The 27,135-nt window shown below is 38.4% G+C and overlaps 1 protein-coding gene across 3 annotated transcripts in view; it reads left to right on the top strand.

Annotated features, from left to right (window-relative positions):
* The window catches only part of ORC4 (origin recognition complex subunit 4), a 116,658-nt gene that overhangs the window by 29,714 nt on the left and 59,809 nt on the right, over positions 1-27,135 (top strand). For all 3 annotated transcript variants that reach the window (XM_049887156.1, XM_049887155.1, XM_049887154.1), the window contains exons 2-4: positions 24,390-24,463; positions 26,371-26,447; positions 27,027-27,117. In XM_049887156.1, coding sequence (XP_049743113.1) covers positions 24,407-24,463; positions 26,371-26,447; positions 27,027-27,117 — 225 coding nt within the window. In that variant the 5' untranslated portion in view covers positions 24,390-24,406. The remainder of the gene's footprint in view (positions 1-24,389; positions 24,464-26,370; positions 26,448-27,026; positions 27,118-27,135) is intronic.

Genomic DNA, 27,135 nt, shown 5'->3' with positions numbered 1-27,135 from the left:
TATGAATCCTCTTTGAGTCTTTTTCAAATCTTTGTCTTGTTTTCAGTCAGATTGCCTTGCCCTCTTGTATGCTATCTGCTTTGTTTTTGATTAGTGCCAGACGTAATATGAGAAAAAATACTAGAGATAATTTGATGTTACCTTCCTTCAGAAAAGACTTGTTCTTCAGACCAGAGACTAGGAAGACTAGCAACCCTAGATCACCTTATTTTAATAACAGATTGAGTTGATTCTAAGCTAGGTTTCATTCTCTGTGAGGGCTATTCCATTTTTAGTTTATCCTGTTGCCTGTGATACAGCCCTTTGAGTCTAAACTCAAACTCAATGGAGTTTACTGCCCTCTACTCCACAAGCTGTGATTCTTATTTTTTTTCTCCTCCACATCAATGGTTTTTCAAAAGCTCTCTCATTTTTTTCTATAAGATAGGATGATTTTTATAGCATGAGAAAATGTTAATGGCCTCTTAAAGAGCCATTCTTGAATTATTCTGAATTAGAATGGCAAATCTTTATGTACTGAAATACTTTTCAGATAAAAGACCACCACCCAGTGCTGTCGAGTCAATTCTGACTCATAGCGATCCTATATTTGATAAATTTTTTAAAACAATGGGTTCATATTAAAGACTAGGCAAATGTGCTGCAGTTTGAGGGAACACAGTCCACAGACCACTTTTGACATCAGTTGGAAGTTCAGGGAGGTTCCTAAAACCACCCTCATGTTCAGTAATTTTCCTAGGACTTACAGAACTTATCCATAGCTGCTATACTCACTGTACTGTTTATTACGGGAAAGGATAGAGGTCAAAATCAGCCAATGGAAGACGCACATAGGGCAGAGTCCAGAATAGTACCTAACAGGGAGCTTCTGTTCTCTCCCCATAAAGTTGTGAACAGTTTAGTTCCCTGGAATTGATGAGTGACAATACTTGTGAGATTGCCTGGGTGTTCAGAGTCTTTATTGGGACTCAGTCATATAAACCTGTGTGCTACCTGTCTGTCTCACCTTAGTTTCCAGCCCCTCCAATTTCAAGCTGATACTGAGTGACCCAAAGCCGCCATCCTAAATCACATTGTGTGGCCATTTCCCCACGACCCTGGGCAAAAAAGGACACTTCTATCAGGCATGGCATTCAAAGGGTCTTTGGCCACACTAACAATGTGGTTATTAATTCCGAATTAGCATGACAAATCTTTATTATACTGAAATATGTTCTTTTCAGATATTTGATATATTTTTCTAAACAATGAAATGACCTCCATTTGGTATCTGTCTTCCCCCTTTGTGCTTTCTTGTCTCTGTGTCTATGTAGCCTCTGTGTCTGTGTTGCCTCTTATAAACCTCAGACAAAGATTAAGCAGGCCCATGGAACAAAACAAGAGTAAAGGGGCACACTAGCCCTGGGGCAGGGACTAGAAGGCAGGAGGGAACAGGAAAGCTGGTAATAGGGAACCCAGGGTTGAGAAGGGAGAGTATTGACATGTCATCGGGTTGTTAACCAATGTCATAGAACAATGTGTGTACTAACTATTTGATGAGAAGCTAGTTTGTCATGTAAACCTTCATCTGAAGTACAATTAAAAACGGTAAAAAATCAGTGTGTTGCCTCCTGGGTAATCCAGCTCATCACAAAAAAAAAAAAAAGAAATTGTTAGCTTTAGGATACACCATATACTGGTATGGCTTCATTAACATAACAAAAACTCCAATTCTGAAGGGGGATTACATCTACAGGTATGTTGTTGTGTGCCATCCAGTCAACAGCCCATTCATCGTGACCCTGTAGGACAGAGTAGATCTGCCCCGTAGGGTTTCCAACATTGTGCTCTTCATGGAAGCAGACTGCTACATCTTTCTTCCAGTGGGCCACTGATGGGTTTGAACTGCCAACTTTTCAGTTAACAGCCAGGCCCTTAACGACTGCACCACCAGGACTCCCTCCCTTCTACAGGTATAGGGTTTAGCATTCCAACATGTATTTTGAAGGGACACAATTCAATCTTTGACAGATATCCATCATAATTTTTGAGATTCTTGACTTAATAGTTAATGATGGCATGAATTGATGGTCAACTACAAAGTTTAACGCTTTTTTTTTATTTGCAATGTTTTAAATGCCAAGCATTTAATACAGTGCTTACTATGTGTCAAGCACTGTTATTTGTGTCTTTTATATATATTATTTAATCTTCATCCCTGGAGAAGGACATCATGGTTGTTAAAGTCAAGGGTCAGCAAAAAAGTGGGAGACCCTCGATGAGATGGATTGACACAGTGGCTGCGACAGTGGCCTTAGGCATAACGATTGTGAGGATGGCACAGGACCGGGCAGTGTTTTGTTCTTTTGTACATAGGGTCTCTGTGAGTCGGAAGCGACTCAACCGCACCTAACAGCAACATACTCCTATGATGTAGATGCCATTATTACCCCCACTGTGCAAGAGAGGAAACTGAAACAGAGAGATTACTATCCAAAGTCACATAGCTCGTAAGTAATAGAGAAAGGATTCAAATACAGGCAGTCTGCCTCTAGAGTCTGTGCTCACTCCCTTAACCATTAAGCTGTGCTGCCCTTCTCTGTGTCTATTATAGCTAATACGAATAACTTAAAACGATACCCCTTGCCGTCAAGGGGATTCGAACTCATAGTGACCCTGTAGGACAGAGTAGAACTGCCCAGTAGGGTTTCCAAGGAGCAAGTGGTACATTTAAACTGCTGACCTTTTGGTTAGCGGCCTTAGCTTGCTGTAGCTTTTAACCACTGCACCACCATGGCTCCGAACACCAGAGCTCCTTAAAATGATAAGTAGATTCAAATATAATACATGCTTTGTTAACCATGCCTACTGAATCATGTTTTTCATTTTTCAGTCCTATCCACCACTTTTACAAAAATTTTTTATAGGAATTATGTAGTAAATTTTATTTTCTGTGATGTGTAAATCATTCTTTCAAACTAATTGGAAGGTGGTGTGTTCTTATATTTTTAACAGATAAAAAATTTAATCTTTCTAGAGGAATATCTGTTAAGTGTACAGATATGAGAATTGTTATAGGTATCAACATCATTTTTTGCTACAAAAAACGTGATGGAAATTTTTTCAGAATGCTTTCTCCATAACCCGTTTCTTTCAAAAAGTAGTTGCTTTCTACTTTTATGTTCAGGTTCTAGATTACTTTGTTTTGTTTGGTTTTTTACGTGCTACCTACCTAACGTGCAGCTGACAGCCAGTTGTTGTTAGGAAAGATCCACAGCTGGAATACATAAATTATTTCACTTCTATCGAAGCTGACTTGTGGCAGCCCCATGTATGTCAGAGCAGAACTGCACTCTGTAGGATTTTCAAGGCTGTGACCTTTTGGAAGCAGATCACCAGGCTTTTCTTCTGGGGCACCTGTGGGTGGATTTGAACCACCAACCTTTCAGTTAGCAGTTGAGTGCTTAACTAATTGCACCACCCACAACGCATTGTCGTCAGGTTGATCCCAACTCATAGTGACCTTGTAGGACAGAGTAGAACTGCCTGTAAGGTTTCCAAGGCTAAAGTCTTTACAGAGGCAGACTGCCACATCTTTCTGCCATGGAGCAGCCAAGAGCTCCTAAAAAATGACACATTTAAGTCTAGGAGAAACCATGGTGACATAGTGGTTAAGAGCTATGGCAGCTAACCAAAAGGTCAGCAATTCAAATCCACCAGGTGCTCCTTGGAAACTCTATGGGGCAGTTCTACTCTGTCCCGTAGTGTCGCGATGAGTTGGAATCGACTCGACAGCAACGGGTTTGGGTTTTTGTTTTGTTTTGTTTAAATCCAGCAGGTCTACTGGATTCAGTAATTCCTCCCAACTGGGCCCACGTACCTACTATAGGTAGCAGTGAAAGTGAATAAACGCATGATGGTGCTGCTTTTAACTCCTGCGTGTTCGTAATCTCCCACTCTTTCCTCAGGGGTCCTTGGTTCCTGTAAGTGATATGACGTGCCTTGCTGATACAGGGGCCAAATGAAGATATTAGTGTCAATTTGTGTATTATGTACTAGTTAAGCTTAATTTTGTCTTATTTTTTAGATACACATCTGTAAGTACAAGTTCTAAAATATATATTTTTTTATTCCAGAGGGTCATTTTCCACCATCTACCTTGGAGACTTTTGATTTGGAGGGTCAGAAAAAATAGTCATCGGTTGCATTCTTGACCTACATGGACGACTTTGAATTAAATAGTGTATGGTCATAGCTGCATTCTCTTGTAAATGATTTCATTGGTATATAGTTTTACAGCTCCTGCTCATGTTACGACTATAGGCTCCATCCAATTTTTCTTTCTCCTTACATTGGCACTTCACTGGCTCCATTCACTTGAAACTGTAGAGGTATACCGCTCTACGGTTTGTCTGAGGTGCCTTACTGAACCAAGTTTAGCATTAACCATAGCAAACAAGCAAATAAATGAAATTGGCCCCTCTTTTACAGTGTTTCATTCAGAAGGCAGATTATTTCATTGTACTTCAAAGGATTTTAATAAAAATAATTTTCAAATGTTAAAACTTCTGCTTTCAAGTGAGATTTCATTCCACCTGATCTAGAGTATTTTTTGTTATTTAGCTGATGTTTTTGGAACTTACCCTCAGTTTTGTTCACTTAATTTTATTTTTTATACTTTACCTTAAGATAGTAATGGGAAAAATAATAAGATATATATGTAAATACACTGAGTGTGTGTGTGTGTGAAAGCTGTTCATGTTCATTTAAGAGACAGTTATTATAAAGCGGTATGAAGAGGGTCTATTATTGTAAAATAAAATGTCTGCGCACATGCCACTTGCCAGTAGTGGTACTGCTTGTATTAAGTTTTCCTGAATATAACCAAATAAAAATTATAGGTTATTTTCTAAAAGATCTCAGTCAAAGGTTAAAAATAAAAACTTAAAAGTTAAGATGTTGGAGTTCATTTTTTACACTGCATGTTTCGGTTTTAGATGGTATTGTCTCCCTGCTATGAAAACTGAAGAAATTAGCGCTGTCATGCATCCAGCTTAGTTTTTCCATTTTTTAGTTATGTAATTATTCTCATGTTATCAAGATTCCTGTTTACTACGCGTTCAACAATTATGATTTTCACAGTTGTTTAGTTTTAGTTCTTTATTAGTGAATTCAAAGCTCACCACCATGCTGTCTCCCTCTGTGTATGTTTGTGTATTTAATTGTGCTTTAAAAAATTCATGGGCTTCTGCAAGAAACCAAGGGACCTACATAAGTGGAAAAATACTCCTTGCTCATAGATAGGAAGACGTAACATTGTAAAAATATCTATTCTACCAAAATCAATCTGTAGATTTAATGCAATTCCGATCCAAATTACGACGACGTTCTTTAATGAGACGGAGAAACAAATCACCAACTTTATATGGAAGGGAAAGAGGCCTCGGATTAGTAAAGCATTACTTAAAAAGACCAACAGAGTGGGAGGCCTCACTCTACCTGATTTTAGAGCCTATTATACCACCACAGTAGTCAGAACAGCCTGGTCCTGGTACAACAACAGGTACATAGACCAATGGAACAGAATTGAGAATTGAGACATAAATCCATCCACATACGAGCAGTTGATATTTGACAAAGGCTCGAAATCAGTGAAATGGGGAAAAGATAGTCTTTTTAACAAATGGTGTTGGTATAACTGGATATCCATCTGCAAAAAAATGAAACAAGACCCATACCTCACACCATGCACAAAAACAAACTCAAAATGGATCAAAGACCTAAATATAAAATCGAAAATGATAAAGATCATGGCAGAAAAATAGGGACAACGTTAGGAACCCTAATACAGGGCATAAACAGTATGCAAAACATTACTAACAATGCAGAAGAAAAACTAGATAAGTGGGAGCTCCTAAAAATCAGACACCTGTGCTTATCCAAAGACTTCACAGAAAGAGTAAAAAGATTACTTACAGACTGGGAAAAAGTTTTTAGCTATGACATATCCAATCAGCGCCTAATCTCTAAAATCTACGTGATACTGCAAATACTCAGCTAAAAAAAGACAAATAACCCAATTTAAAAATGGGCAAAAGATATGAACAGGCACTTCACTAAAGACATTCAGGTAGTTAACAGATACATGAGGAAATGCTCACAATCATTAGCCATTATAGAAAATCAAAACTACAATGAGATTCCACCTCACTCCAACAAGGCTGGCATTAATCCAGAAAACACAAAATAATAAATTTTGGAGAGGTTGTGGAGACACTGGAACACTTATACACTGCTGGTGGGAATATAAAATGGTATAACCACTTTGGAAATCAATTTGGCACTTCCTTCATAGCTAGAAATAGAACTACCGTAGGATCCAGCAGTCCCACTCCTTGGAATATATCCTAGAGAAATAAGAGCCTTTACAGGAACAGATACGTGCACACCCATGTTCAATACAGCACTATTTACAATAAGATAGAAGCGACCAAGGTGCCCATTAGCAGATGAATGGGTAAATAAATTATGGTATATTCACACAATGGAATACTACACATCGATAAAGAACAGTGATGAGTCTGTGAGACATTTCATAACATGGAGGAATCTGGAAGGCATTATGCTGAGTGAAATTAGTTGCAAAAGGGCAATTATTGTATAAGACCACTATTACAAGAACTTGAGAAATAGTTTAAACAGAGAAGAAAATATTTTTTGATGGCTACAAGAGGGGGGAAGGAGGGAGGAAGAGAGAGGTATTCACTAATTAGATAGTAGATAAGAACTATTTTAGGTGAAGGGAAAGACAGTACACGATACAGGAGAGGTCAGCACAACTGGACTAAACCAAAAGCAAAGGAGTTTCCTGAATAAACTGAACGCTTCAAAGGCCAGCATAGCAGGGGCGGGGGTTTGGGGACTATGGTTTCAGGGGACATCTTAAGTCAATTGGCATAATCTACTAAGAAAACTTCCTGCATCCCACTTTGGAGAGTGGCCTCTGGGGTCCTGAATGCTAGCAAGCAGGCATCTCAGATGCATAAATTGGTCTCAACCCACCTGGACCAAAGGAGAATGAAGAACACCGAGGACACAAGGTAATTACGAGCCCAAAAGACAGAAAGGGCCAGAGACTTCAGCCTGAGACCAGAAGAGCTAGATGGTGCCCAGCTACAACCAGTGACTGCCCTGACAGGGAACACAACAGAGAAGCCCTGAGGGAGCAGGAGAGCAGTGGGATGCAGACCCCAAATTTTCATGAAAGGACCGGACTTAATGGTCAGAGTGAGACTAGAAGGTCATGGTCCCCAGAGCTTCTGTTGGCCCAAGAGAGGAACCATTCCCAAAGCCAACTCTTCAGACAGGGATTGGACTAGGCAATGGGATAGAAAAAGATGCTGGTGAAGAATGAGCTGCTTGGATCAAGCAGACACTTGAGACTATGTTGGCATCTCCTATCTGGATGGGAGATAAGAGGACAGAGGGGGTTAGAAACTGGCAGAATGGACACGAAAAGAGAGAGTGGAGGGAAGGAGTGGGCTGTCTCATTAGGGGGAGAGCAATTAGGAGTATATGGCAAGGTGTACATAAATTTTTATATGAGAGTGACTTGATTTGTAAACTTTCACTTACAGTACAATAAAAATTAAAAAAAAAAAAATTGGTGGTATTTCATTGTTGAATTCCCCTACTGCCACCTCGTATTCCCTTCCTTTGCCTCCAGCAAGGCTTTGTTTGCTGTGTTCACTGAGTTCATTCTTGTTTGATAAGACTGTGCCTGTTGCCTTTATATGTGAATTATGTCTTTGCTAGATAATCTAGGACTCTTTTAAACTGTCTCTCAGAACTTTGTACATATTATTGCATTGTTTTTCAGCATTTGGATTTCTGTCTTAAAAGTGTTTTTCTGCCTGGAAGTCTGATGAATTTTTTCTTTAGGCCAAAAATTTAGTAACTGAATTACGATTTACGTCAGTGTTAGTTATGATAGTTCTCAGTCGCTTTTACCTAGGATTTTTTTTTTTTTTTTTTTTTATAGGATGCTCCCTTATCTGCAGGTTCAGGTGTTTGTTTATTTTAGAACTTTCTGAATTATGTGTTTGAGTACTTCTTCTATTTCATTTAGTGAGTTCTTCACTTCATGGACTTCAGTTTCCCATGAGTGACAAACCCAAACCCGTTGCCCATTGAGTCAGTTCCAACTCATAGTGACCCTATAGGACAGAATAGAACTGCCCCACAGGGTTTCCAAGGCTGTAATCTTTACAGAAGGAAACTTCATCTTCTTTCTCTAAAAGAGTAGCTCGTGGGTTGGAACCGCCAAACCTTCAGTTAGCAGCCAAGTACTTCACCACCACGCCACCAGGAAAGGGGAAACTCCTCTGGGATCTTGTGTAAAGTATTTATAACACTGGAGATTTTAAGTGTTCTGCGTTAGGGTTCACTCTGTATATTCCAGAATTTGCCATTCCCCATGGAGGGATCCCCTTGCACTTTGACTAATTCATGTAATTTTATGTGGAGCCCTTGAGAATTTGTTTTATTTAACATCAGCTTGTTTCGCCATCACTCCTTTTTATTCTTCTCTAAAAGCTGATTCCACTAACCTCTGGTCAGAAGCGCGAAGAGTTAAAGACTCGGTTTGCTTCTCGCCATACTTGAAACATTGGTGAGAATTTTTAATGTTTGCTGGTTCAGCTTTAGAGAATAGGGTTAAAGTTAGGAATTGTGCAAAATTATTCTAGAATTTTCTAATTGTGTGTTTGTGGTATTCATCTCTACCTCTTTCTTAAGGAATTTCTTTTTAACTATTTAATAGTTAACTAACTACTTAATCCAGTTTGATCCCCAGTCTTTATATGTTTTTTAATTGATACTGCAAAATTTCCATAGTAAGTATTACTTCTAGTGAGAAAAAAATAAGCCCATAACTTTAAAGATATAGACGTCTTAGAAAAAAATTATAAATTGTAAAGGTACACATTCAAAGAGGAGTGGATGATCAGACTTTAACATCTGAGATACTGTTTTCTTGCAAGTGCATTGGGCTGCTAATTTGTGTCCCCCAAAGAAAAGCCCAGTGATGATTTGGTGCCCCTTCTGGTGTTTACACGCATTTTCCCATGTCATTTGAGACTAACTGAACAACACTGTGAGTCAGTAGACCAGTAGACACTGCTGCTATAAGTGAACTGTGTGACCTTGGACAGTCATTTACTATATATGCCCAATTTCCATTCCTTTCAAAAAGTGGGCTACATAACCTTTAATAGTCGTATTAACTGGTCTTCATTGTAAGTGTGTAGATATTATCCTATCACTGACAGTGTTGTACTTTTGGATAGATCTTGAAATGTTCTCTTTGGTGATGAATGCAATGCCATTCCTCTTCTGTTTATCATTCCCAGCATAGTAGACCACATGATTGTCTGATTCAGAATGGCCAATACCAGCCGATTTCAGCTCACTAATGCCTAAGATACCAATGTTTATGCGTTCCATTTCATTTTTGATGATTTCCAGTTTTCCTAGATTTATATTTTGTACATTCAGTGTTCCGATTATTAATGGAATTTTATGGCTGTTTCTTCTCGTTTCGAGTCATGCTACATCAGCAAATGAAGGTTCCAGAAGCTTGACTCCCATCTGCAGCATTAAGGTCCACTCTACTTTGAGGAAAGAGCTCTTCCCCAGTCATCTTTTGAGTGCCTTCCGACCTGAGGAGCTCATCTTCCAGAAGTATATCATGCAGTGTTTTGCTGTTATTCATAAAGTTTTCACTGGCTAATTTTTTTCAGATGTAGACCACCAGGTTCTTCTTCCTATTCTGCCTTAGTCTAGAAGCTCACTGAAACCTGTCCGCTATGGGCGACCCTGCTGGTATTTGAATACCAGCGGCATAGCTTCCAGCATTACAGCAACATGCAAGCCCCACAGTACGACAAACTGACAGAAGCGTGGGGGATGAAGATGAAGAAATAGCAGATTTTTACCAACCTCTGTAATCTGAAATTGATAGAACATGCAATCAGAATGAATTGATAATTACTGGTGATTGGAACGTGAAAGTTGGAAACGAAGAAGGATTGGTAGTTGGAAGACATGGCAAGACCAATGACTTCATTGCAAACACCATTTTTCAACAACATAAATGGTGACTATTCGTGTAGACCTCACCAGATGGAATGCACAGGAATGAAATTAACTACATATATATATTTTTTTTTTATGGGAAGACAGGAAGGAAAAGCTTGACATCAATCAGAACAAGGTCAGGGGCCAACTGCGAAGCAGATCATCAATTGTTCATATGCAAGTTCAAGTTGAAGAAAAGTCTATGAGAGCCCAAATATGACCTTGAGTATACCCCACCTGAATTCAGAAGCCGCTCAAGAATAGATTTGATGCACTGAACATTAATGACTGAAGACCAGACCAATTCTGGGATGACGTCAAAGACATCATACAAGAAGAAAGCAAGGGGTCAGTAAATACACAGGAAAGAAAGAAAGACCAGAATGGATGTCCGAAGACTCTGAAACTTGCTCTTGAACATTGAGTAGCTAAAGCCAACAGAAGAAATGATAAAGTACAAGAGTTGAGAAGATTTCAAAGTGCAGCTTGAAAAAAATTAAAGTATTATAAAGAAATGCGCAAACACCTGGGATTAGAAAACCAAAAGGGAAGAACATGCCCAGCATTTCTCAAGCTGAAAGAACTGAAGAAAAAGTTCAAGCCTCAAGTTGCAATAGTGAAGGATTCTATGAACAAAATACTAACCGACGTAGAAAGCATCAAAAAGATGATGGAAGGAATACACAGTCACTATACCAAAAAGAATTGGTTGACGTTCAACCATTTTAGGAGGTAACATGATCAGGAACCAGTGGTACTGAAGGAAGAAGCCCAAGCTATGCTGAAGGCATTGGCAAAAACAAGTCTTTGGAAATTAATGAAATACCAGTTGAGATGTATCAACAACTGGATGCAGTGCTGTCAGTGCTTGCTTGTCTGTGCCAAGAAATTTGGAAGGCAGCGGCCTGGCCAACCGACTGGTTGAGATCCATATGTATGCATATTCCAAAGAAAGGTGATTCAACTGAATGCGGCAATTATCGAACAATATCATTAATACCACAGGCAAGTAAAATTTTACTGAAAATCATCCAAAAGCAATTGTAGCAGTACATCAACAGGGAATTGCCAGAAATTCAAGTCGGATTCACAAGAGGACGTGGAGCAAGAGATATCTTTGCTGATGTGAAGTGGATCCTGGCTGAAAGCAGAGAATATAAGAAAGATGTTTACCTGTGTTTTATTGACTGTACAAAGGCATTTAACTCTGGATCATAACAAATTATGGATAACATTGTGAAGAATGGGAATTCCAGAATACTTAATTGGGCTCGTGTAAAACCTGTACATAGATCAGGAGGCAGTCATTTGAACAGAACAAGGGGATACTGCATAGTTTAAAGTCAGGAAAGGTGTGCATCACAGTTGTACCCATTCATCATAGTCATTCAGTCTGTATGCTGAGCAAATAATCTGAGAAGCTGGGTTATATGAAGAATGAGGCATCAGGATTGGAGGAAGAGTCATTAATAACCTGTGATATGCAGATGACACAGACTTGCTTGCTGAAAGTGAAGAGGATTTGAATCACTTACTGATGAAGATCAAAGACCACAGCCTATAATATGGATTATACCTCAACATAAAGAAAACAAAAAAACCTCACAACTGGACCAGTAAGCAACATCTTGATAAATGGAGAAAAGGTTGAAGTTGTCAAGGATTTCATTTTTTGATCCATAATCAATACCCATGGAAGCAGCAGTCAGGAGATCAAAAGACACGCTGCATTGGGCAAATCTGCTGCAAAAGATCTCTTTAAAGTGTTAAAAAGCAAAGATGTCACTTTAAGGACTAAAGTGCACCTGACCCAATCCATGGTGTTTTCAGTCGCCTCTTATATACGCAAAAACTGGACAATGAAGAAGGAAGACTGAAGAAGAATTGATGCCTTTGAATTACGGTGTTGGCGAAGGATATTGAATATAGATGGACTGCCAAAGGAATGAATGAATCTGTCCTAAAAGAAGTACAGCCAGAATGTTCCTTAGAAACAAGGATGGTGAGACTTTGTTTCATATACTTTGGACATGTTTTCAGGAGGGATCAGTCCTGGAGAAGGACATCATGCTTGGTAAAGTAGAGGGTCAGCAAAAAAGAGGAAAACCCTCCATTATATGGATTGACACCGTGGCTGCAACAGTGGGCTCAAACATAACGATTGTGGTGATGGTGCAGGACCAGGCAGTAGTTCCTTCTGTTGTACATAGGGTCACTATGAGTCGGAACTGACTCAAAGGCAAACAACAGCAACAATTTAAAACTTTATTATTTCAAATTGAGAAAAGCTCAGTGAATGTACACAATTGAAGTCTGCGCTGATAGTTCTGGAACACCTTAATTGAAGTTGGCTTTTCAGGCTCTTCTTAAAGATTCAATATTTTATTGCACTGCCTAAGAAATCATTTAGAGCAACAGTCTGCTTCTCTGCTTTAGCTGTGGATTTTTTTTTCTCCTAATTCTGACTGTTGGTGTCGATTTTTCTCTCCAATATAATATCATTTGTAAAGGATACTGTGTACTGCCAAGTTTGGCATTTGACAGCACTGTGCATCAGGTAAACCATTTAATTTCCACACTAACCCTGTGAATTATTATCTCAAATTTTACAGAGAAGAAAACTCAGGCTTATAAAAGTTAATTTGTCGACATCATGCCACAGAACTAAGGAATCAAATGTAGGCCCATCGGATGGACAAAGCTTTTAAGGTCATTGATGTTACCCATCAGTCTCAGTTTTCTATTTCTTTTTCTTTCTCATGGTTTTGTTGAATTTGCTTCTTCCTTAAATTTGATATATAGGTGATTTTTTCTTGACTTTCTTGCTCATAGCTCTGACTTGAATGTTGTTGCTGTTTGCCGCTGAGACCATTTTGATTCATAGCAACCCTTTGTACAACAGAACGAAACACTATCTGGCCCTGCACCATCCTTGCAATCATTGCTTCTTTTAAGCCCATTGTTATAGCCACTGTGTTAATCCATCTCCTTGAGGGTCTTCCTCTTTTTCGCTGTGACCCTCTATTTTACTAAGCATGGTGTTCTTCTCTAGGTACTGGTCCCTCCTGATAACATGTCCAAAGTATGTGAGATGAAATGTCGCCATCCTCACTTCTAAGGAGTACTCTGACTGTACTTCTTCCAAGACAGACTTTTTTGTTTTTCTGGCAGTCCATGGTATATTCAGTATTCCTCTCCAACACAGTAATTCAAATACATGAATTCTTTTTTGGCCTTGAATAGTATCCACAAGTAATTTTTTTTTTTTTTTAATTTCATTCCCTAGTGACTTTCTTTCTGAGAAAAAAAATTGAATTTCTAGGAAAATTCTGGTATCTTCATTTCCTTTGCCTTTGCTTTTTTGAGTTCAATTTCATACACAAAAACCTGTGAATCCTGTTTTGTCAGGTGTTCAGTAATAGATTTTAAAATCTATGTTACCAAATTTTTCAGACATGTTAAAGCTGGCATCTAAAAAAAAAAAACTAGGAACTGTTAATTTAAAATAAGTAGAAAGAGAATTCCAAATTGAGGCAAAGTTATATGTCAAGATATAGGGAATGATTGGAGTACTTGTATATATTAATAAAACTAGAAAAGTTGTAGATTTTGACTAGGAATTTTAATTTTGGAATAACCCCCTTAATTCTACACTTTTAATTGATGACAGTATAAATAGAATATGAAATACTCATAAAAAAAAAAAGATTGCCAGGCAAGTCGATTCCAACTCTTAGAGACCCTATAGGACAGAGTAGAACAGTCCCATAGTTTCCAAGGAGCACCTGGTGGATTCATTCAAACCGCCCCCCTTTTGGTTAGCAGCTGTAGCACTTAACCACTATGCCACCAGGGTTTCCAGAATATGAAGTATGCTAGCCTAATTCCATAATGAAAAATATATTACTAATTTTTTTTTAATATTTAATGAGGGAAATGTCAATCCAGGATTATAAAAAGATATTGATACTCATTATCATGTCCTTTATTTTTTGTCAATCATATGGCTTTTACTATAAACTCCTTAAATATATTTTATGAACATATAGAAATTCATAGCTGTGACACAATTATGATAACAATATATTTCATCTATTTTACTTCAATTATTGAATAACTATATATTTCTGTATCTTATTCATTTTATACTTAGTAGTTTTTTTGAAGGTTATGGCATATAATTATTCAGGATTATTCAATTTGGCTAAGCAGTTGACCTGGTTGCTTTTTGTCAGCCAGTATAACTACTTCCACTGGCTAGTTTTTTTTTGAAAACCCAAGTGCATGCCAATCCTTTGATAGCATAATTCTTGATCTCTTCCTTCAAGAAACCTGTGGTCCAGTGAAGCAAACAAACAAATAAACAAATAATATATAATTGTGTACTGGTAAGTTCTATGAAAGGGGAAGATAGTATGTATTTTGAAAGTGCGTGAGGAATGCATAAGGCTCAGACTTTTCCCAGGTGGGGGTAAGGAAGGGGTATCGCAGAAAGTATCCCAGAGAAAGTAATGTCTCAACTAAGACCTGTGCTTGGCGTTATCCAGGACTTGCTTATTTTTTCAGACAGAATATTAAGAGAAGGAGCTAGTGAGTTAAAGTGGGAACTGATCATCCAGGGCCTTCCTTTGAAGTCATGTTAAGAAATTTTCAGTTTGGAATTTTCGGTGTTGGAAATAGAATTAAAGTGTTTTTCATGGAAATGGTATCATGAATGGAGGCAAGACTTGAAGATTAATAAAGAAGCTATTAGAGATTTGCAGCTAATAAATACTGGTGATCCAAAAGGAGATAGACGCGGCTAGTGACTGAAGTGAATTGGGTTGAAATTTTCTGAACAATAGAATATGCAGATTATTATTTCTGAGAAAGATTTTTTTTATTGTGCTTTAAGTGAAACTTTACAAATCAAGCCAGTCTCCCACACAAAAATTTATACACACCTTGCTACATACTCCCAATTGCTTTCCTCTCAATTAGAAAACCAGCTCCCTCCTGCCAGCTTCTGACCCTCTCTACCCTCTCATCTCCCTTCCAGGGAGGAGATGCCAACATAGTCTCAAGTGTCCACCTGATCCAAGAAGCTCACTCCTCACCAGCATCCCTCTCTACCCCATTGTCTAGTCCAATCCCTGTCTGAAGAGTTGGCTTTGGGAATGCTTCCTCTCCTGGGCCAACAGAACATCTGAGGGTCATGACCACCGGGGTCCTTCTAGTCTCAGTCAGACCATTAAGTCTGGTTTTATGAGAATTTGGGGTCTACATCCCACTGCTCTCCTGCTCCCCAGGGGTTCTCTGTTGTATTCCCTCTCAGGGCAGTCATTGGTTGTAGCTGGGCACCATCTGGTTCTTCTGGTCTCAGGCTAATGTAGTCTCTGCCTTAGGTGCACCTTTCTGTCTCTTGGGCTCGTAATTACCTTGTGTCCTTGGTGTTCTTTATTTTCCTTTGGTCCAGGTGGGTTGAGACCAATTGATGCATCTGAGATGCCTGCTTGCTAGCGTTTAAGACCCCAGACGCCACTCTCCAAAGTGGGATGCAGAATGTTTTCTTAATAGATTTTATTATGCCAGTTGACTTAGATATCCCCTGAAACCATGGTCCCCAAACCCCTTCCCCTGCTACGCTGGCCTTCGAAGCGTTCAGTTTATTCAGGAAACTTCTTTGCCTTTGGTTTACTCCAGTTATGCTGACCTCGCCTGCATTGTGTGTTGTTCTTACCTACTATCTAATTAGTGAGTACCCCCTCTCCCACCCTTCCTCCCTCTCCCCTCTCATAACCATCAAAGAATATTTTTTTCTGTTTATACAGTTTCTTGGTTTTTATAATTGTGGTCTTATACAATATTTGTCCTTTCGCAGCTGACTAATTTCACTAACCATGATGCCTTCCAGATTCCTCCATGTTATAAAATGTTTCACAGACTCATCACTGTTCTCTATCGATGCATAGTATTCCATTGTGTGAATATACCATAATTTATTTACACATTCATCTGTTGATGGGCACCTTGGTTGCTTCCATCTTTTTGCTATTGTAAATAGTGCTGCAGTGAACATGGATGTGCACATATCTGTTCGTGTAAAGGCTCTTATTTCTCTAGGATATATTCCAGGGAGTGGGATTGCTGGATCCTATGGTAGTTCTATTTCTAGCTTTTAACGGAAGCGCCAAATTGATTTCCAGAGTGCTTGTACCATTTTATATTCCCACCAGCAGTGTATAAGTGTTCCAGTGTCTCCACAACCTCTCCAACATTTATTATTTTGTGTTTTTTTGATTAATGCTAGCCTTACTGGAGTGAGATGGAATCTCATTGTAGCTTTGATTTGCATTTTTCTATGGCTAATGATCATGAACACTGCCTCATGTTTCTGTTAGCTACCTGAATGTCTTCTTTAGTGATATGTCTGTTCATATCTTTCGCCCATTTTTTTTGTTGGGTTATTTGTCTTTTTGTAGTTGAGTTTTTGCAGTATCACGTAGATTTTAGAGATCAGGCGCCTTTTGGAAATGTCATAGCTAAAAACTTTTTCCCAGTCTGTAGGTAATCTTTTTAGTCTTCTGGTAAAGTCTTTGGATGAGCATAGGTGTCTGATTTTTAGGAGCTCCCAGTTATCTAGTTTATCTTCTGCATTGCTAGTAATGTTTTATATACTGTTTATGCCATGTATTAGGGCTCCTAACATCGTCTGTATTTTTTCTTCCATGATCTTTATCGTTTTTGATTTTATATTTAGGTCTTTGATCATTTTAAGCACATTTTTGTGAATGGTGTGCGGTATGGTATGGGTCTTGTTTCATTTTTTTGCAGATGGATATCCAGTTATGCCAATACCATTTGCTAAAAAGACTGTCTTTTCCCCATTTCACATTGTCAAATATCAACTGCTCGTATGTGGATGGATTTATGTCTGGGTTCTCGATTCTGTTCCATTGTTTTATGTATCTGTTGTACCAGTGCCAGGCTGTTTTGACTACTGTGGCAGTATAATATGTTCTAAAATCAGGTAGATTATGGCCTCCCACTTCGTTCTTTTTTTTTAAGTAATGCTTTACTAATCCGGGACCCTCTTTCCCTTCCATATGAAGTTGGTGATTTGTTTCTCCATGTCAATAAAAAATGTCTTTCGAATTTGGATTGCAATTGCATTAAATCTGTAGACCGCTTTTGGTAGAATAGAGATTTTTACAATGTTAAGTCTTCCTATCCATGAGGAAGGTATATTTTTCCAATTATGTAGTTATCATTTAGTTTCTTGCAGAAGTGTTTTTTAGTTTTCTTTGTATAAGTCTTTTACATTTCTGGTAAGATTTCTTCCTAAGTATTTTATCTTCTTGGGGGCTACTGTAAAGGGTATTGATTTGGTGATTTCGTCTTCGATGTTCTTTTTGGTGTAGAGGAATCCAGCTGATTTTTGTATGTTTATCTTGTGTCCTGATACTCTGCTGAAGTCTTCTATTAGTTTCAGTAGATTTTTTGAGGATTCCTTAGGGTTTTCTGTGTATAAGATCATGTCGTCTGCCAGTAGAGATACTTTTACTCCTTCCTTGTGAACGTGGATGCCCTTTTTTTCTTTATCTAGCCTAATTGCTCTGGCTAGGACCTCCAGCACAATGTTGAATAAGAGCGGTGATAAAGGGCATCCTTGTCCGGTTCCCATCTCAAGGGGAGTGCATTCAGGCTCTCTCCATTTAGGATGATGTTGACTATTGGCTTTGTATAAATGCCCTTTATTATGCTGAGGAATTTTCCTTCTATTCCTATTTTGCTGAGAGTTTTTATCATGAATGGGTGTTACCTTTGTCAAATGCCTTTTCTGCATCAATTGATAAAATCATGTGAGTCTTGTCTTTTGTTTTATTTATATGATGGATTACATTAATCGTTTTTCTAATGTTGAACCATCGCTGCATACCCAGTATGAATCCCACTTGGTCATGGCGAATTATTTTTTCAATATGTTGTTCTATTCTATTAGCTAGAATTTTGTTGAGGATTTTTGCGTTTATGTTCATGAGGGATATAGGTGTGTAATTTTCTTTTTTTGTGGTGTCTTTACCTGTCTATGGTATCAGGGATATGCTGGCTTCATAGAATGAGTTTTGGAGTATGCCGTCCTTTTCTATGCTGTGAAATATCCTTAGTAGTAGTGGTGTGAATTTTTCTCTGAAAGTTCATTACAACTCTGCAGTGAAGCCTTCTGGGTCAGGGCTTTTTTTTTTTGTTGGGAGTTTTGTGATTACCTTTTCAATCTCTTCTTTTGTTTTGAGTCTGTTTAGTTCTACCTCTGTTTGTGTTAGTTTAGGTAGGTCGTGTGTTTCTAGGAATTCATCCATTTCTTCTAGGTTTTCAAATTTGTTAGAGTACAATTTTTCATAGTAATCTGCCATGATTCTTTGAATTTCAGTGGGGTCTGTTGTAATATCGCCCATCTCATTTCTTTTTCGGGTTATTTGCTTCTTCTGCTGTGTTTCTTTTGTCAATGGTTTATCAATTTTGTTGATTTTTTTCAAAGAACCAGCTTTTGGTCTTAATTCTTTCAATTGTTTTTCTGTTTTCTGTTTCATTTAGTTCTGCTCTTATTTTTATTATTTGTTTTCTTCTGGTGACTGAGGGTTTCTTTCGTTGCTGTCTTTCTATTTGTTCAAGTTGTAGGGATAAGTCTCTGATTTTGTCCCTTCTTTTTGTATGTGGAAACCTTGGTGGCGTAGTGGTTAAGTGCTATGGCTGCTAACCAAAAGGTCGGCAGTTTGAATCCGCCAGGTGCTCCTTGGAAACTACGGGGCAGTTCTACCCTGTACTATAGGGTCACTGTGAGTCGGAGTCATCTCGACGGCAGTGAGTTTGGTTTTTGGGTTTTTGTATGTGTGCATTTATTGATATAAATTGACCTGTGAGCGCTGCTTTCGCTCTGTCCCAAAGGTTCTGATAGGAAGTGTTTTCATTCTCATTGGATTCTATGAATTTCTTCATTCCATCTTTAATGTCTTAGCAGGGTATTTTTCAGTTTCCAAGTACTTGATTTCTTTTCCCTGCTTTTTCTGTTATTCATTTCCACTTTTATGGCCTTATGGTCAGAGAAGATGCTTTGTAATTTTTCAGTGTTTTGGATTCTGCTAAGGCTTGCCTTATCACATAATACGTGGTCTATTCTAGAGAATGTTCCATGTGCACTAGAAAAGAAAGTATACTTGGCTGCTGTTGGGTGGAGTGTTCTATATATGTCTATGAGGTCAAGTTGGTTGATTGTGTCTTTATTGAGCTTCTTTCTGGATGTCCTGTCCTTCACCAAAAGTGGTGTGTTGAAGTCTCCTACTGTTATTGTGGAGCTGTCTATCTCACTTTTCAATGCTGATTAAGAGTTTGTTTTATGTGTCTTGCAGTCCAGTCACTGGGTGCATAAATATTTAATGTGATTATATCTTCTTGGTATAAAACCAAAAAAACCAAACCTGTTGCCATTGAGTTGATTCTGACTCATAGCGACCCTGTAGGGCAGATTAGATCTGGCCCATAGAGTTTCCAAGGAGCACCTGGTGGATTCGAACTGCCTGCCTTTTGGTTAGCAGCCATAGCTCTTAACCACTACACTCCCAGGGCTCCCTCTTCTTTGTGTAAAACCCAAAAAACCAAACCCACTGCCATCGAGTTGTTTCCGACTCATAGCGACCTTATAGGACAGAGTAGAACTGCCCCATAGAGTTTCCACAGAGCCCTTGGCGGATTTGAACTGCCAGCCTTTTGGTTAGCAGCTGTAGCACTTAACCACTACGCCACCAGAGTTTCCCTTCTTGGTATATTGTCCCTTTAATCACTATATCGTGTCCTTCCTTATCCTTTATGATGGAGTTAACTTTAAAGTCTATTTTGTCAGAAATTAGTATTGCCACTCCTGTTCTTTTTTGATGGTTGTTTGCTTGACATATATTTTTTCCATCCTTTGAGTTTTAGTTTGTTTGTGTCTCTGAGTTTAAGGTATATCTCCTGTAGGCAGCATATTCACGGACCGTGTTTTTTAATCCATTCCGCCACTCTCTGTCTCTTTATCGTTGCAGTTAGTCCATTTACTTTCAGCGTAATTCTGGATAGGTATGAATTTAGTGCTATCATTTTGGTGTCTTTTTTTGTGTATTGTTGACAGTTGCTATTTCCTACTTAATTTTATGTGTTGAGTAGATAATATGTATTGTCCTTTCCTCATATTTGTTGTTGATTTTGTTCCTGCTGAGTCTGTATTTTTTTCTTGTATTTTGTTTTGATGTGTAGGATAGTTTGCCTCCTTTGTGGTTACCTTATTATTTACCCCTATTTTTGTAAATTGAAACCTAACTTTTATTCCTTTGTATCGCCTTATCTTCCTCTCCATGTGGAAGATTTATAACTATGTTTCTTAGTCCCTCTTTATTGTTTTAGTTTTGTCTTCTTTTACATAATAACATCGCTGTTTCCCTGTTTTGAACTTTTTTTATCTTGATTTATTTTTGTGATTTCCCTGTCTGGGTTGACTTCTGATTGCTCTACCCAGTGTTCTAGTCTTGAGTTGATACCTGATATTATTGATTTTCTAACCAAAGAACTCCTTTTAGTATTTCTTGTAGTTTTGGTTTGTTTTTTACGAATTCCCTAAACTTCAATTTATCTGGAAATATCCTAATTTCACCTTCGTATTTGAGAGACAGTTTTGCTGGATATATGATTCTTTGCTGACAGTTTTATTCCTTCAGTATTTTATATAAGTCATCCCATTGCCTTCTTGCCTGCATGGTTTCTGCCGAGTAGTCCAAGCTTATTCTTACTGACTCTCCTTTGTAAGTGACTTTTCGTTTATCCCTAGCTGCTGTTAAAATTCTCTATCTTTGGTTTTGGCAAGTTTGATTATAATGTCTTGATGACTTTTATTTTTTTGAATCTACCTTACGTGGAGTTCAATGAACATCTTGGATAGATATCTTCTCATCTTTCACAATATCAGGGAAGTTTTCTGCCAACAAATGTTCAAAAATTCTGTGTTTCCTATAATCCCTCCCTGTTTTGGTATTCCAATCACTCATAGGTTATTTGTCTTGAAAGAGTCCCACATGATTCTTAAGGTTTCTTCACTTTTTTAAATTCTTTTATCTGGTCTTTCTTCAATGATATTAGTGGCAAGTGCTTTATTCAGATTCAGAAATTCTGCCTTCAGCTTCCTCAATTCTGCTCCTCTGACTTTCTGCTGAGTTGTCTACTTCTGTAATTTTATCGTTAATCTTCTGAATTTCTGATTGCTGTCTGTCTATGGATTTTTCCAGCTTATTTAAATTTTTCATTATGTTCCTGGATAATCTTTCTAATTTCTTCAGTTGCTTTATCTGTGTGTTCCTTGGCTTGTTTAGTGTATTGCCTCATTTCCTTCCTGATATCTTGAAGGTTCTGTATATATATCTTTTATTTTCTGCCTCTGGTAGTTTCAGGAGGGTACCTTCATCTAGAAGATCCCTTGATTCTTTGTTTTCGTAGCTTGTTGAGGCGATCGTGGTTTGTTTCTTTATGTGACTTGATATTGACTGTTGTATCTGAGCCATATATGTTATTGTATTAGTTTATGTTCGCTTACTGCGTCATAGCTTCCTTCTTTGTTTTGTTTTGATATGCCTTAATCAGTTGCTTGAGTGAGCTACCTTGATTATTTTCCTTTGGCACTTTGACATCCTGTCCCCAGATGGCTAGAGCTGTTATCAGGTATATCAGTCTAGGAATCCATTCATTTTTCTTGTGTGAATTCAGCTCAGGTGTCCAGGTAGCTGATCATCAAGTGTGTGGTACAGGCTCTGTCCTACAGTCTTAGAGGGGCAGGGGTGATTGGTGTAGGTACCGGTATCTGGTTGCAGCAGGGGTCACACTCTGAACAAGGCAGGAGGCTGAGAATCGTCTCCTACATGTCTCTGAGGAAAGTGTGTGTATATTCCCTAGAGCGTACAGTTGGGTGGGTTCTGCAGATGGACCATGGGCACCCAGTGTTTTTGGTTGTAAGGACCGGGAGGTACCAGTTGTCTTTGGACCCCTGTCACAGGTGGCTGGGTGACCTGAGTGGAGCAACCAGTCATTAGGCCCCTTATGTGTGTAGGTAAGGACCCTGTTTAATAGGTAAAGCAATGTCAAACATCAAACACCCACCTCTACCCCATATAGCTGAAACAGTTGGAGTCTGCCAACAAGGGCATATTCTCCTGAAATATGCCCACACAGGTCCATGCAGAGGGGAAAGGTACTCAAAGTCTGTGGCCTGCTTGTAGCTGGACAGGAGTCGCTTCTATCCTGAGCTCCCCTGGTTAGTGGAGCTGGCAAATTATCTTTTCCCCAATTGCAAATTTATTCCTTCTCCAAGGCCAGGAGGATGGCCCTAGGTGGTCAACAGGGAATATCTAAGGCCCAGGGAAATCAGCCGCTGAAGCTGACTTGGGAGTGGGGGAGGGGAGCACAGTAAAATATATGCAAGTGCTTAGCTTTTGCCAAGAGCGCGTTTGTCTCAGGTTCCAGAGGTGTGAGTAGGCTGTGTGGCTGGATGCTTTTCCCTGAGGAAACTGTGGCCTAACGCTAGTACCAGCCTGCCGCTGCCACTCCTGGGAATGGTACCTGAGGGCTCCCCATGATTGAGATCCTGTACCTCCTCTCTACTTCTGAACCGTCTCTTCCCCTCCCCCCCACCCCCGGCCCCTCAGTTCATTTTTAAGTTTGCCTTTCATGTTCAGGGCTCCTAGCTGGTCGTAAATATACTCATTTCACTTGGTTTTTCGGGTCTTTGTTGTAAGAGGACTCACCGGAAATGTCCATTCCACCATCTTGGCTCCGCCTCCTGAGAAAAAAGATTCTAAAGGCATGAGTTCAATCATCGGTAGACTACGCTGCTCTTAAATATCCAATTTGGGAGCCTGGAGCTCAAAGCTCTTTAGTGGTTCACACCTTAGGTACCTGGCTTATACAATAAGCGGAGAGAGTAATTTTCCTGTTCTCTGTCAAGGCCTTGTTCAGCTGCTAGTCCGGTAGCATTTTAAGAGAAGCAGAAAATAGCATTCTCACAATTGGCTTCTAGTTGTCAGTAGAATATGAAATTAATAAATATGAACATAGAATAGAATGTTGCCACAATGACAGATCTGCCTTCAAGTTGTTGAAATTTGTATTTCCTTTTTAAAACAGTTGGTTAAGGAACAAACACGTGGTTAAGAGTGTAACTTGTTGGGTCCTTTTTGACTCTGGGCAAGTTTTGTAACCTTTCTGTGCCTTCGAATCTTAAAAAGAGATTATGGTAATAGTACTTATTCTGTAGGGTTATAATGAAGATCAAATAAGTTAATAAATGCAAAGCACTTGTAGCAATGCCTGGACATAAGTAAACATTGCTTAAGCTGTTAGTACCTGACTATTAAACTTTAGGCGACTAAAGTGCTACGGCTGCCAGCCAAAGGGTCGGCAGTTTGAATCCACCAGGCACTCCTTGGAAACTCTATGGGGCAGTTCTGCTCTGTCCTGTAGGGTCGCTATGAGTTGGAATCTGCTCGACGGCACTGGGTTTGGTTTGGTTTTGGTATGGGAAATCAATGTTAAGACAATTAGATCTTGTAGACAAAGGGGTTTTATCTATGAGTATGTTGCCCTTGAAGAGTACTTTATGGAAGTTACACTTTTTTTCATTGTGCATATTTTTTTCCCAAAGTTGTTTATTTTATTGCCAACTTTATTTGGGGCATTATGCTAAAATGCTCAGAATATAAAAATGGACTCAAATTGGAGACTACTGACAAGTAAACAGATAATTTGGTTTAGTATAATTTGATTACAGATAAAGAGCAACAGGTATTAAACCTGGTTTCTAATGCTTATTTGCGTATGGTTGAAGAGTAGAGCCACAGAGGAAAGACTTTCTAAAAGGGATGATCTTGTGGGACATATGGAGGGAGAAACATCTAGGTAAAAGGAACGCTCATAGGTTTAAAAAAAAAGCAAAATAGTGAACGAGAATAATAGATTGAGGGAAAGGGGAAGAGTAGTTGATATGTAAGAACCATATAAAGTGTGATGTGGGAGCGTCAAATGAGCCCTTACTTAGTTTTGTTTTTAAAGAAAAGGGAGCTGCCATTGAATATTTTAAAGTTTGAGAAATGTGAACATTTTTCATATTCAACACTTGTATTTATTTCGATTCTATAATAATAGTTACCTCTTAAGTATTAGCTCATTAAGCCAATGGTATTTACTGTATTCATGCTAAAATGTTTTTTTTTTTTTTAAAGGATTTGAATTCGTTGAAATGAGCAGTCGTAAATCAAAGAGTAACAATTTAATACATGCAGAATGTCTTTCACAGGTTAGTATATATTTTTATTAATCTCAAAGCCTATTACCATACAAGGGTGATCAAGGAAGTAATCTCCTTAACTTGAATTTGCTCTTTGCCACTTGGGAAAACTCACTCTCTCCATTCTTAATGAGATAGCTGTAAATAGTTACAAGAAAAATCATCTGGAAGCAAAGCATTGTAAACTTTGTCAGAATTACATGTGTACCAACAGATGGGTTTTACTGTTAGGGCTATTCTCTAGCCTTTTTCTCAGTTGGTATTGTTTTATATTCATGTCTTAGACTACTTCTTAATTTTATCCTTTATAACTTTTTGCGTAGTTGGAGTCCTGACTTTACCTGTGTCTTCCCTAAGTCTGGTCTGATCTCAATTTAGTTTAATACTGTCTTCAGAGTTAAAGTTTCACATTTCCTTTGTTAAATTTATTCCTAAGTATTTTTTTTTTTTGATGCCATTATAAATGGAATTGTTTTTGTTGTAGTTTTATTTCACTTTTGTTTAGTTCATTGCTACTGTATAGTAATACAATTGATTTTTGTATATCGATTTTATATCCTACAACCTTGCTGAACTCATATTAGTTCTAGCAATTTTTTAGTTGATTCCTTAGAATTTTCTATATGTAAGATCATATCATCTGCAAATAGAGATAATTGTACTTTTTCCTTCTCAGTCTGTATAGCTTTTATTTACTTTCCTTATTGCATTAGCTAGGACTTCCAATACAGTGTTGAATAGAAACGGTGAGAGTGGGCATCCTTGCCTTGTTCCTGATTTAGGAGAAAAAAATTCAGTTTTTTACCATTAAGTATGATGTTAGCTGTGGGTTTTTGGTAGCTGCTTTTTATCAGGTTTGAGGAAGTTCCCTTCTATTCCTAATTTGTTTCATGAATATTTAATATTAAGGATATACTGTATTCCAGGTACTGAGTATATATCTCCACCGTCAAGTAGCTTATAGTCTTAGTGAGTGAGTGTGCATATTTCTACCCGGGCATTTCTTTTATTACAGGTACAAATTAATAGGACTTCAGCTAAGCCAATTTAGATTTGTTGGTCTCCATGGATTGAATGTGGAAGCCCTGGTGGCATAGTGATTAAGTGCTACGGCTGCTGACCAAAAGGTGGGCAGTTCGAATCCACCAGGCGCTCCTTGGAAACTCTATCTGGCAGTTCTCTTCTGTCTTGTAGGGTTGTTATGAGTCAGAATCGACTCAACGGCAATGGGTTTGGTATTTTTTTTTTTTTTGGATTGAGTGTGTAGTGCATTATTATGGTTTGATTGCATTATTGTATCCCCTCCTGTCTTTGTTCCTTGACTGACAGATGATACAAACTGAAGTATTCATTCATCCATATGCATTAAAATAGCCCTCATGTTTCTGATGTAGCTCAAGGAAGTAATTCTCCCTCTCCTTGAAATATTCACCACTAGATTCTCATCCCTTTTTTTGGAACTTCATACTGATAAACCAAAACCAAACCAAACTCATTGCTGTAGAGTAGATTCTGACTCATAAAGACGCTAAAGAAAGAACTGTTAATTCTATAACTCCTTGAAGTGGCACCAAGGAGCCCTGATGGCACAATGGTTTAAGTGTTCAGCTGCTAACTAGAAGGTCGACGGTTTGAAGGCACAAGCTGCTGCAAGGGAGGGAGATGTAACAGTCTGCTTCCATAAAGATTTATAGCCCTGGAAACCCTATAGGGTTGCTGTGAGTCAGAATCGACTGGATGGCAATGGGTTGAGTTGAGGTTGAAGTGGTGCCAGAACTCTTGAGAACAAGTATTTAGGAAGGGTTGAATTGATTGCTTAATACCTAACCCTGTCTGGTGAAAATTTACTTTCTTATTCACTTTTTATTAGATATATAATATTTTCATTTATATTTATTCACTTTATTTTTTATCAGGTACAAAGAATTTTACGTGAAAGATTTTGTCATCAGAGTTCACATAGTAACCTATTTGGAGTACAAGTGCAATACAAGTAAGTCTAGCTATTCCCTTGTCTTCATGAACCTACTTACAGATACTGTCTAGCTTTTACAAATTTCATCTTAAATAAAGCTAACAAATATTTTTATAAAGGCAGACTTTTTTTTTTTAATGTGGATACATTGAATATCATGAAGCAAGAGCAAATATGTTCCTATAATGGGAAAGGCTTTTAACTTTCAATCTTGTGTCATTTCTGCTATCTGGGATTATGGAGAGAATTCTGAACCTTTTGCCCCAATACTCGGCAGTCAGCTGTGGAGTAAAAGGCAGAGTCCTAGATGTAGGAGAGGGGATTCTGAATCCAAAGGGCCTAAGTACTAGCACTGTCATAATAAAGACTAAGACTAAGATATTCCAAACTTCCTAGGTTTATCTATGATCTCCAGAGAAGCAGCATTGGCCTACCATCTGTTCTGTCCTCTTTTGTATGGGACTATTTAGAGCCTAAATCCAATGTCCTGAGGAAGCAAAGGGAGAAATGCTTATTTTCTGTGCGTATTCAGATTCTGTTTGTAGCAGACTTTTCCAGCTTGCCCTTTCAAATGTTGGTCTATTTATATTATTTCAGACATTTAATTGAGTTGCTAAAAAGAACTGCTATCCATGGAGAAAGTAACTCTGTACTCATTATTGGACCCCGAGGATCAGGAAAGACCATGGTAAAAGCTGTTGATTTC

Source organism: Elephas maximus, chromosome 6 (assembly GCF_024166365.1).
Source record: "Elephas maximus indicus isolate mEleMax1 chromosome 6, mEleMax1 primary haplotype, whole genome shotgun sequence".
Classification (NCBI taxonomy): Eukaryota; Metazoa; Chordata; class Mammalia; order Proboscidea; family Elephantidae; genus Elephas; species Elephas maximus.
The sequence above is the reverse complement of the archived record's forward strand: the minus strand, read 5'-3'. Positions and strand labels throughout refer to the sequence as shown.